At 53.0% G+C, this 12,040-nt stretch overlaps 1 protein-coding gene across 2 annotated transcripts; it reads left to right on the top strand.

Moving 5' to 3' along the window:
- The first annotated feature begins 1,249 nt into the window (after positions 1–1,249).
- Positions 1,250–11,047, top strand: C6H11orf24 (chromosome 6 C11orf24 homolog). 2 transcript variants are annotated; one of them, XM_074401782.1, is made up of 5 exons: positions 1,250–1,384; positions 5,243–5,442; positions 5,679–5,777; positions 8,559–8,733; positions 9,516–11,047. In XM_074401782.1, the coding sequence occupies exons 4-5, from the start codon at positions 8,658–8,660 to the stop codon at positions 10,757–10,759; spliced, it is 1,320 nt and encodes a 439-aa protein (XP_074257883.1). In that variant the 5' UTR covers positions 1,250–1,384; positions 5,243–5,442; positions 5,679–5,777; positions 8,559–8,657; the 3' UTR covers positions 10,760–11,047. The 2 variants fall into 2 exon arrangements, with proteins under 2 accessions (XP_074257883.1, XP_039327345.1); XM_039471411.2 differs by lacking the exon at positions 5,679–5,777.
- The last annotated feature ends 993 nt before the right edge of the window (positions 11,048–12,040 follow it).

Raw genomic sequence — 12,040 nt, 5'->3', positions numbered from 1 at the left:
AGTCTGTTCCAATAGATCTTTATTTATGAAAGCAGATGGAGGGCCAGCTGCCCAGCTGCTCTAGAGAAAAGGAGGGGCTGTGTCTTATCTTTTTAATTTCAGCCCCAGCAGTAAAAATTGTCCCTGCGGCCCGGTGCAGTGGCTCACACCTGTAATTCCAGCACTTTCGGAGGTTGAGGCAGATGGATCACGAGGTGAGGAGTTCAAAACCAGCCTGTCCAATATGGTGAAACCCCAGTGAGACTCTATCTCAAAAAAAAAAAAAAAAAAAAAAAAAAAGTCCCTATGTTGCCAAAGAGGAAATGAAAACACAGAGAGCCACAGTCATTTTTTTTTTTTTTTAGACAGAGCCTTGCTCTGTCGCCGAGGCTGGAGTGCAGTGGCACGATCTCAGCTCACTGCAGCCTCACCCTCCCGGGTTCAAGCAATTCTCCTGCCTCAGCCTCCCGAGTAGCTGGGACAAAAGATGCACGCCGCCACGCCCGGCTAACGTTGTGTATTTTAGTAGAGACGGGGTCCTAAGCTCAGACGATCCGCGCGCCTCGGCCTCCCAAAGCGCTGGGACCACAGGCGTGAGCCACCGCGCCCGGCCTGCAAAGCCTATTTCTAACTAAAGTCAGGTCCCAACACGCTTCCCTCTACGTTGCGTTTTGTGATCCCAGGTCTTACAGTCACAGAGCGTTTCCGCGTCTGTAAAATGGGGCGAAGTGCTTCACCGTGCTATTGCAGAATTAAGCCACTGGACCTGAAGGCAAAGCGCTTAGCACGGGCGTGGCACGCGGCGGGTGCACAGAAACGCTCGCTGCCACCCTGACTCTCAACTATCCGGCACCCCAGCGCCCCGCCAGGGGCTGGAGAAACTTAGGGAGGTATCGGAGGAACGCGAAGGGCGTGTGCCCGCGAAAGATCTCAACAGGCGTTTCGAGGTCGCCTCTTCAGGCTCGGCCGCCGACGAGGTGCGTCTGAGCTCACCCAGCCCAACCCGGGCATCCCGGGACCCCAAGACCGCAGCGGGCACAGCTGGGCAGCCGAGCCCCGGGAACGCCCACTTCCGCCACAGACCTGCTCAAAATAGCTCTTTCTGGCGGCTCGCATTCGGTGGCCCGAGCCGGCCCCGGGGAGGCGGGGCCTGAGCGCGCACACGCCCCGCCCCCTTCCGTCTCGCCTGCGTTCGCGACAGGCTCCGCCGCAGCCGCTCCCCGCCCCGGCCAGGCCGTCAGCCCCGCCCCTCGTGACGTCACTTCCGGAGCTTGGGCGGAGCCCGGGCAGGGCGCGCTGCCTGGAGCTGCCTGGGCTGAGCTGCCGGCCACGTCCCCGCGCCCGGGCTGGGGCTCCTTCCTACCGTTCGAGGGCCGCCGGGCCGCCGCGGGCCTACCGCGCCCGGGTAAGGAGCTCGCGCTGCCGCCCGGGGAGCTGCTGTCAGGGCTCCCTGACCGGTTTGCGACTCAGAGACAGAGGTGGCGGGCAGGAGGAGGGTTGGCTGGGGCACGAGGGGCAGGGAGAGAGTGAGTGGGGCTGAGAGAGGCAGGGGGAGCGGCGGAGGGGCACGCACCGAGTGCAAGACGCGGAGGAGTGCGGGAGAGGAGGAAACGGGAGGAGTCAACTGGGGGCCGAGCATGGCTGGGGGGCCAAGAGGCAGGAGGAGGGAGGAGGGCTGGAGGGGTTCCCCGACTGGAGAAGAGGCCCCCTTGTCCCGTTTTGGAAGCAGAATGAGGACACTCGTACGGGGGGCGCATTTATCCTGGGGTCTTTCCTGGACAATTCGAGGCCGGGACTGGGCTCTAAGAAGTGTTGCCCCGAGAGAGTTGAGTGACCCGGACCTATCCCGCAGACCCTCTCCCTACCTGGGTGGAAGTTGTGCATTCCCCCAGATTCCCTCCCCTGCCCATCTGTGGCTCTGCCTGCTTCCCCCGTTCGAGTCACTTAGTAGCCCCCGTGTGGCTGCCTAGGATGTGCACGTAACCTTTAGGCTGATAGGAGGATCGACCTCCTCATGCGTGGTTTGCCACAAGAATCATCATCGTGCTTCGAAATCTGATTTTGACAACTTGCAGCTATCCCTTGTTCCAGGAAAAATCTCTAAAATTTTAATAAAATCAGCAAGGAAAATATTTAAAATACAAATTTTTCCATTTATAAAGTGGATCTGCCTAATGGACAAAGGAATGTCAGAGCTACCCACGTTATCAGCAAAAACTAGGCCCTAGCATTCAGCGGTGATACCGAAACTTCCAGAAACCTGGAAGCAGGCAATGTAGTTAAGGTAATGTAATAAATATCCAGTGATCCAGGTTCCCATCTGCCACGGAGTCACATCCTTTGACCTACAGGACAATGTCTATATACACAAAGCCATAGGTCTCTGTTCCTTGGGCTTCTGCTACCAAAGTTCAGCGAGGTGACACGTCAGGGTTAGGTCTTCGGTTTGCCCTGTATTTGTTTTTGCAGTTCCTACTCCTTGGAATCTGTAGCTTGCCTAACTTGGAGTGGGGACCTGGCCATGTTGCTGCTGAGTGAGTCTTAATATATAGCCTGATAGAATGTGGGGGTAACTGCCATGGCCCTTTACCAAGCTTCAGGATTACTTGTGTTGGGTCTTTGGAACCTCTCTATGCCAGAAAAAGGAATTAAGCTGTTTCTTTTCCTTTTTTATTTTTTTAAGAGATGGGTTCTCACTGTGTTGCCCAGGCTGAACTCAAATTTCTGGGCTTAAGCAGTCCTCCCACCTCAACTCCTTGAGTATCTGGGATTACAGTCATGCAGCACCATGCCTGGAGTCCAGCTGTGTGTAACTTGCATAAAATGCCCTACATATAACAAGCCAAGGTTGGGAACACAAGAATTCAGACCAGATGCCTTGGGAGGCATCTCAAGATCACAAACCAGAAAAGGATTAGGGAGGTCGACACAGAGGGGCGCAGTCTGAGGGTGCCTTTCTCATGGAGTGTCACCTGCCTCAAGGGAGTGCCCTGCTGCACCTTCCTTGCAGATCCTATGGGGAGCTGATCCCTGAAGAAGGGAACACCCAGTGCCAGCCTAACCTTCCATCTCTCCATCTGGCCTGGTCTCCAACTTAATACAAACTTCATTCTCTCTTGCTCATTCCCCTCTTACCCCTGGGATCTCTTTTTCTCCATCTGTTGTGATCTGAGACCTTGATCTACCCAGTCTCTCTGTACCAGATAATAATGAGAATAACTGGGTGGGTCCCGAGACCTCCCCACCTTAATTTTGGCCTGAAGTCCTTGCAGGGGAAACAGTTATTTTGAATACTGTTAATGGTTTGTCCATCGTGAGTCAGCTTATAAAGATGACCACAGGTCCCCACATGGGATCTTGGCATTTAGAATATTCTGTTGGAAAGTGGAGCCAGGACCATAGCAGAGGGATGAAGTCACAGTACAACGAAGGCCTGTTCGTGACTACACAGTGGCCAACTCCTGTGTCTGTGGGAGTGACCACCAGCCCTACTGGCTGGGAGGGAGTAAGTGATGACGGTATCCAGCAGAAGTTTCCTGAGAAGCCCGTGGAGTGTCCTGAGATAGCCTTGTGAACGTGCTCCACGTGTGTGCTCTCACCTTTGTGTGTGTGATTTTGCGTATGTGTGTGCACGTGTGACTGCACACATGTGGCGTGCGTACATGTGCAGATGGACATGCGTGGAGCTGTATGCACACAAGTGTGTGTGACTCAGTGCATGTGTGTGGCTCTGTGTGCACACATGGGCATCTGCGTTGGGAGCAGGCCCGTGGTCATCCGTGATATCACCACCTACTGATACCTGCCCATGATAGGAGGTGACGAGCTGTTTCTGTAATCTCCTGAGTTCTCCTTAAATATTCAGCAATGAGAGAATAATTCGTGCTGGTGAACGTCTTTGCATTATGGCTGTATGCCTGGATTCCTCTAAAGTTTTGGTTAGCTCCAAGGAAAATGTCCCTCCTGGTATATAGATCATGTAGTCTCTAAGTTATCGAAATCAATTGTGACACTGTATCAGGTGGGATAACTCTGTGCCTTTCTGCCTAGTGGCTTAAAGTACTTGAAGAAAATAAGCTGTTTTCTTTCCTTGGAGCCTTTCAGAAATGTTTTCCAAAAGTGATACATGCTTGTTAAAAGAAAAGAGATATGAAGTAGAGAATAAAAATCACAGATGAATCCATTCCCCAGGGATAATCATTAACTTTATAGTTCAAATCATTCCAGACCCTTGAATAAATGTCTCTTTTAACAAAATAGGATCGTGGTCCACCTGATTCTGTGTAAACTGACTTGTTCATTTATTGATGCATGCTGTAGCTTCCCATGTCAGTAAGTAGAAATGTGTGTATTTTTTTTTTTTTTTTTTTTTTTTTTTTTATTGAGACGGAGTTTTGCTCTTGTTACCCAGGCTGGAGTGCAATGGCGCGATCTCGGCTCACCGCAACCTCCGCCTCCTGGGTTCAGGCAATTCTCCTGTCTCAGCCTCCGGAGTAGCTGGGATTACAGGCATGTGCCACCATGCCCAGCTAATTTTTTGTATTTTTAGTAGAGACAGGGTTTCACCAGGTTGACCAGGATGGTCTCGATCTCTTGACCTCGTGATCTGCCCGCCTCAGCCTCCCAAAGTGCTGGGATTACAGGCTTGAGCCACCGCGCCCGGCTTTTTTTTTTTTTTTTTTTTTTAAAGACGAGGTTTGACCATGTTGGTCAGGCTGGTCTTGAACTCCCGACCTCAGGTGATCCGCCCGCCTTGGCCTCCAAAATGCTAGGATTACAGGCGTGAGCCACCACGCCCGGCCTAAATGTGTGTATTTTTAACAGTTGCCTTAGTATTTTATCTATGAATAGGGCCATACTTTACAGAACTATTCCAGTGTTTTACTCTTTCTAAATAATGCTGTGAGAAATATCTGTGTAAATCATCTTTGGACATCTGTCTGAGTGCTTCCTTAGAAGAAACTGCAGTAGAAGTTGCTGCGTCAGAAGTTTTTGTTTGTTTGTTTGTTTGTTTGAGACAGAGTTTCGCTCTTGTCGCCCAGGCTAGAATGCAATGGCGCAATCTTGGCTCACTGCATCCTCCGCCTCCTGGGTTCAAGCAGTTCTCCTGCATCAGAAGTTTTGACATTGAAAGCCTTGATCCATGTTGTTGTTTTCCCAGTATGATGAACGACCTATTGAATGCTGCTCTTTCTGTGCCTCCCTCCTCATGGAATTTCCCCGTGCCTTTCCTAAGAAATGTGGACTTTTTTTCAATCCCTAGATGTCTGTCTGTTCCCAGAGCGGAGAGTCTATCTTCGTCTCACATGTGCCACAAAGGATGGCATGGCCCAGGAGTGCCCCACCACGTGGCTTTCACCCCCTGCAAAGCCAGATCTCACCGGACAACACAGTGCCAAGCCCACAGCTCTCCAAGGAGAAAGATGGCCCAGGCTGGGAGCATGCCCTTAGCAGCGGCCTCTGGTGAGTGTCTAGGCCCTTCAGACTGGGCCTGCCTGTTGGGCGATGGGAGAGTGAGCCCAGAGGGAGCTTTGCAGGGTCACCAGAGGGCCAAGGGAAAAGGAAAGACAGCCAAGCCTTATTGTAACCAAGGGAGGCTCAGTCTGTGGCCCTTAACTGTCAGAGGCCCTGCCTCCCATTTTTTTTTTTTTTTTTTTTTTTTTTAATTTTTTGAGACAAGGTCTGGTTCTGTTGTCCAGGCTGGAGTGCAGTGGTACAATCTTGGCTTACTACAACTTCTGCCTCTGAGGTTCGAGCCATCCTCCCAACTTCAGCCTCTCAAGTAGCTAGGACTACAGGTACACACCCCCACGCCTGGCCAATTTCTGTGTTTTTTGTAGAGATGGGGTTTTGCCATGTTGCCCAGGCTGGTCTCTGACTCGTGAGCTCAACCCACCCTCTGCCTCGGCCTCCCAGAGTGCCAGTATGAGGTATGAGTCATTGCGTCTGGCCAGGTGGCCTTGTCTTCTGAGTGGACTGGGGTGGTGGCCCATGGACATCATGGGGATCACGCAATCCCCTGTGACCCTCTTTGGCTTTGTGACACAAATGCAAGTTACCCGGGAAGGTTCTCCCTGACCTTGGTGATGCCCTGGCACTCACAGCAGCCTCCTCCGTGCTGCGGGGAGGCTGCGCCTCACTGATGCAGAATGGTGGAGGGGTGCCTCTTAGCAGAAGATGACGAGAGGCTGTCCCCGCCCAGGAAGGAGAAGGTTCTTGTCTGTTTTAAGGCAAGGAACTGGACAGGACGATGGGAAGGAGGAGGTTCATTTGGTAGATTGAGTCTGATCCTCCCTGCTGTAGCTGGAACACCAGCTGTGAAGCTGGCTGAAGTGCTAGAGCAGGGACTGGCAAGCTGTGGCCAAATCCTACCTACTCCCTGTTTGTATAAAGTTTTATTGGGACACAGCCATGCCACCATTCATATTTATTTCAGGGCTGCCTCTGTAGATGATAGCAGAATTAAGTAGCTAAAACACAGACCGAGTGGCCCACAAAGTCGCAAATATTTGCCATCCTGTCCTACGTAGAGAAAGTGTGCTGACCCCTGCCCTAGAGATTTGTAGTGAGGGGGTAGCAAAAGGCCCAGGCCTGGGGCACATTCAGGAACCAAGACCCTCCTCATCCATAAGAAGCCCCTGCCATATCGTCTCACCTTTAACTCATCCAGAGGACTTCAAATCCTGGGCTCAGGCCTGGGGAACATCTGGAACCCAGGGCGGTAGCATTTTAAAGGTGTTCAGTAGATATTGCTAGCCCAAGAGAGAGCCGTTTAAATACACGTGTTTATCAGAAGCCCAGCTGCACTGCCTTGCCCATGGAGGATTGTGAGTTCTTTGTGCCCGAAACCTTCCGGTTTCAGTTCTGCCTTGCGTGATGTTGGTCAGTTTCTTCTCTCCCCATCCCCCCACCCAGCTTTTTTTCTGTCAGAACAAAGAATGCTTTTTGCACTCTAGATCTGTGGTTCATAAGACCAAGTAATTTTTCTAAACCCATAACCCATCAGGAACCCTTACAGACCATTTTGAAGAGAAAGCACCATTTGAAGCTAGAAAAAGGTTAGTGACTCTTGGAAACAGACTGGAAGTCTCATGGAACATACCAGCCTTCCAGAGAAGTGTGTGCTCAAAGGCCTTTCTGCAGCCCTAGGGCAGCTTCACAGCAGTCCCCATGGATTACGGAAGGCAGAAAGCCACCCAGGGGCTTTTTGTTGCAGAGTTGCTGCTTTTGCAGCTGGAAGTGCTTCTTGGGTGGGCTGCTGACTAAGCCAGGCGCCATGCTAGGTCATTGCCTGAATTATCCCATGTCACTCCCGTGTAGCTCAGCGGGGCGCAGAGGGCCTGTGGCTGCTCACGTCACTTGGTTAGTGAGCTTGGAAGCCGGGGTTGGAACCCAGGCAGTGCTGTTGGCTGCTGCGTGTATTGCTGGTCTCCCACTCCTCTGCGTGGTCCCTTGTCCCTATTAATATTATTGTTTTTTATTTTAATTTTATTTATTTATTTATTTTTTTAGACGGAGTTTCGCTCTTGTTACCCAGGCTGGAGTGCAATGGCGCGATCTCGGCTCACCGCAACCTCCGCCTCCTGGGTTCAGGCAATTCTCCTGCCTCAGCCTCCTGAGTAGCTGGGATTACAGGCACGCGCCACCATGCCCAGCTACTTTTTGTATTTTTAGTAGAGACGGGGTTTCACCATGTTGACCAGGGTGGTCTCGATCTTTTGACCTCATGATCCACCCGCCTCGGCCTCCCAAAGTGCTGGGATTACAGGCGTGAGCCACCGCGCCCGGCCCCTGCAGTCACCTCTTTTCTCCAGGACTGCAGGTCCCCGGAGAAGAGGTTGTGTGTTTTTCATCTTTTTGTCCTAAGTGTACGGCCTGGCACATGCGTAAGCACTCAGTAAATATTGGATGAAAGGAGGGATGGATAGACAGATGGATGGATGGACGGGTGGGTGGGTGGGCGGATGACTGGATCAATGGATGGCTGGATGGATGGACTTATGGATGGACAGATGAGTAGATGGATAGAAAAGTGGATAGATGGGTGGGTGGGTGGATAGATGGACTTATGCAGGGACAGATGAGTAAATGGATAGAACAGTGGGTGGATGGATGGATGGATGAATGCCCAAATAGTATCTCCCATGTGAAAGGCACAGCCACCTGTCACAGGGTGCACATGTGGTGCATTAGGCTTGATTCGTAATCTGCAGACCATAGGAGAAGTTGAGGAGGAAGACTTGACCAGTCTTGGTGATGAGAAGGCCTTCGCCCTATGAACACAGCCAGGTCTTAGCCCTCTCTCCTGTTCTTTTAAACGCTGAACTCTAGGATGGGAGAATGGGAACTTTTGCAGGTTGAGACTCAGTGAAATCGGGTCAAGAAGTGATGACGTGCAAAGCACAGGGCAGATCATGACTACGCCATGCCTGAGGACTTCCTGGCACCCAGCCCTGGTCTCAGCACTTGGCTCAGTCTGCACCTTGGACCTTGCCAGAGCCTGCACAGCAGGTGTTCTCAGGCAAGGCTGTGCGTTGCTGGCCAGAAGCCTTCTGACCAGCATGCTTTCTTGACCACAGATCCCTTGGCCAAGCAGGAGGGAGCCATTAGCAGCCTGAGGAGCTGGCTGGCTGGGAGCCTCAGGGACTGCCCGGCCTTGCTTCCAGCTCATCTACAAGATGTGGACAGTGCTTGTGCTCATTTGGATTTTCTCCTTGTCCTTATCTGAAAGCCATGCGGCATCCAACGATCCACGTAAGTGAGAAAGCGGTGTGACTGCTGGACGGGCCCACGGTAGCCACAAAGCATGCTGAGCCCACGAAAGCAGCGTCTGCAAACCCAGGCCAATGTGTCAGGAACCCCAGCCCTCCCAGGTGCTGGGCAGGGAAGGGTTGTCAGGCCAAGCTTCCTTCTCCAGGGCCATGGTGGGCAAGGAGCCCCCAGCAGGACCAGACAGCTGAGCCCTGAAAGGTTTGCTTGCTTGGCCTGCAAGATTTGATGTCATCTCTAAATTGAATCTTCACTGGGGAGTTGTTTCCTTCATACATCAGATCTTTAGCTGTGTTCCCACTCTGTGCCATTCATTTCGAAGAATTCCTGCAGTGAATCCTTTCACAAAGCCAAACCTTTTATGATGTGAATATCTGTGCGACAGTTTCTTTGCTTTGTAAACCTGGTGTGCGTTCAGTGGGCCTTTAGTGGTAAATCACACCTGTTGTGTGAGACTTTTACTCTGATGTTTTGGGCATTGGATCAAATAGTGCAGCTGTGAAACCTTCAATGGGCAGAGAGTTCGGAGAGGGCAAAGAAGTTTTAAAATCAAATTGACAAGGGCTTTTTCAATGGGCTGCCTGCCAGCCATGGGAAGAAAGTTGGGGAGGAAGCAGGTTCGTACGTCACCTCCCCTGACTCCAGCTGGGCTGAGGAGGGGCCCCACAGAGCCAGCCTGCAGGGCGAGGTGGAAGCCGATCCCCGAGCAATCCCCCTGCGCAAGATTGAACATGATTCTCTCTCTTTCTCTTTTTTCTGACTTTAAGGCAACTTTGTCCCTAACAAGATGTGGCATGGATTAGTGAAGAGGAATGCATCTGTGGAAAGAGTTGATAATAAAACATCTGTGAATATAACCATGGCAGCACCTTCTCCTGTCACGTTGACCAAAGGGACTTCTGCAGCCCACCTCAACTCTACGGAAGCCACACCAGAGGACACAAGCAGGACAGATGTGGGTGAACCAGTAACTTCAGGAGGTACAGCTGATGGTGCGGCCTCCAGCGCTCCCAGGACTGCAGCTTCCAGCGCTCCCAGGACTGCAGCTTCCAGCGCTCCCAGGACTGCGGCCTCCAGCGCTCCCACCACTGCGGCTTCCAGCGCTTCCAGGTCTGTGGCCTCCAGCGCTCCCACGACACTTACACCGCCTGGGCCCACGTCCCTGTTCGCAGGGCAGACCCCATCTACTACCGCTGCCAGGCGCCCATCTGTCAGCACAGCCCTTGTACAAGTGCCAAGTAGCAGCTCGTCGCCAACAGCAGCAGCCCTGGCCACATTGGCCACGCGTGCTCAGACTGTAGCGACCAGAGCAAACACGAGCAGCCCCGTGAGCACTCCCAGTCCTTCTGAGTACCTGACCGGTGACACCACAGCAAGCCCTACACCCCCCACACGTTCCCAAGCACAAGGTCCCACTCGCCAGGTGTCAGTGGACCAGCCCGTGGTTAACACAACAGATAGATCCCCACCGCCCTCAAACACAACTCCGGAGCCCACTCCCACCCCCTCTGTGGCTTTGGTGTCCCCCGCGGTGGTGACCACCCCCAAGCCACAAGCCAAGGAGCCACCTCACAGCACAGCGCCAGCACCTCACAGCCCAGTCCCTGAGGTGGAGGCCACGTCCCTCACAACACAGCCAAGCCCCATGCCATCTACCCCGAGGCCCACTGGGCCACGCACACCCCAGGCACCGGAGCAGATAGAGACTAAAGCCCTGTCAGGTACTGATTCCACCGCACCAATACCCAGGAGCTCAGGGGACCCTAAGATGCCAGCCACGGACTCATGCCAGCCCAGCACCCAAGGCCAGTACCTGGTGGTCACTACCGAGCCCCTCACCCAGGCCGTGGTGGACAAAACGTTCCTCCTGGTGGTGCTCTTACTCGGGGTGACCCTTTTCATCACAGTCTTGGTCTTGTTTGCCCTGCAAGCCTATGAGAGCTACAAGAAGAAGGACTACACGCAGGTGGACTACTTAATCAACGGGATGTACGCAGATTCCGAAATGTGAGGGTGGCGGGCCCCTCCTGGTCCTTTCCTTTTGCCTTTGAGACCAAACCAAGTGCTTCCAAATTCTTTTGGTGCAATTTAGGAGATATGCCAGATGCTTAAACACATTTCATTGCTGTCAGATAATTCCATGATCACTAAAGAGTTGCTGCTTTTTTCATATTTATTTTTGTAAATGATCCTGTGCCAGGAGCAGCTGGGGATTTCACCTCAGGGTGGGATGGGCAGAGCCCTGTGCCCCCAGGTGTCAGAGCCTGACCTGCATTAAAGGACTGACTGCTCTCCGCAATCGTGTGGGTGCATCCTCTCCTCGGGGAACCTTTCTGTCATGCACGTGGCGGGGTTTTCTGTAAACATGCACCATCACTCGGCTCCCTAGAGGTTGACAGTGTCCTGGCCACCATCCTGGGCTTCTTCCTGGTATCCACCACCACACCGGTGCTTGCTGGGAGGCTCCTGGGTTCCAGAAGAGGACACAGCCAGCATCTTTAATCCTTTCTGACATGTTCGGTGGTGAGCCTCCTGGAGCTGGCTTTGGGGGCGAGGGAGCTGAATTCAACACATCACCCCCATGGTGTGGCCAGCTCCTCCTGAACCTGCTCAGAACAGAATTCGTGATCCTGCCCCGCTCATGAGGTGGGATCATTATCGTTAGTCCTGAATAGGCCAAGTCCCTTGCCCCAGGTCACCCGGGATCCCAGGGGCAGGCCTGGAATTCCACCCCAGAGCCCACTCCATCAGGACAATTCCCCTGGATTCCAGGCTCCCCATCCTGAACAGCAGGCAGAGCCAGCACTTGCTCTGTGCTTGTGACGTGCCTGCCCTGTCCCCGTGCTGTGTGAGTGTAACCCACTGCGTGTGTGTAACCCACTGTGTGTGTAACGTGCTGCATGAGTGTAACCTGTTGTGTGTGTAACCCCCTGCACATGTGTGACCTGCTGTGTGTGTGTAACCACTGTGAGTATAGCCTGCTGCGCATGTGTGACTGCCGCGTTGCCTCAGCCCCAGGAGATCAGCACGGCAATCTCCATTTCGAAGATGGGACCACTGAGGCACCAAGTAAAGTCACCCCCAGAGGCTAGAGTCAGGATTGAACCCTGGTCCTAGAGTCCCAGCTCTTTGTCTAACTAGGTTTCTTTACCACCTGTCCAGCCGAGCTTGGCCTTCCGTCCATCATCTGCCCACCTGCCCGAGGCAACGAGCTGTTGGGCCACACATGGCCAGGGCATCCTCTAAGGCCATGTTCTCAGGTCAGGTCTGCAGCTGCTGAGATCTGGAGCAA

Source organism: Saimiri boliviensis, chromosome 6 (assembly GCF_048565385.1).
Source record: "Saimiri boliviensis isolate mSaiBol1 chromosome 6, mSaiBol1.pri, whole genome shotgun sequence".
Classification (NCBI taxonomy): domain Eukaryota; kingdom Metazoa; phylum Chordata; class Mammalia; order Primates; family Cebidae; genus Saimiri; species Saimiri boliviensis.
This window is presented reverse-complemented; position numbering and strand designations above follow the sequence as displayed.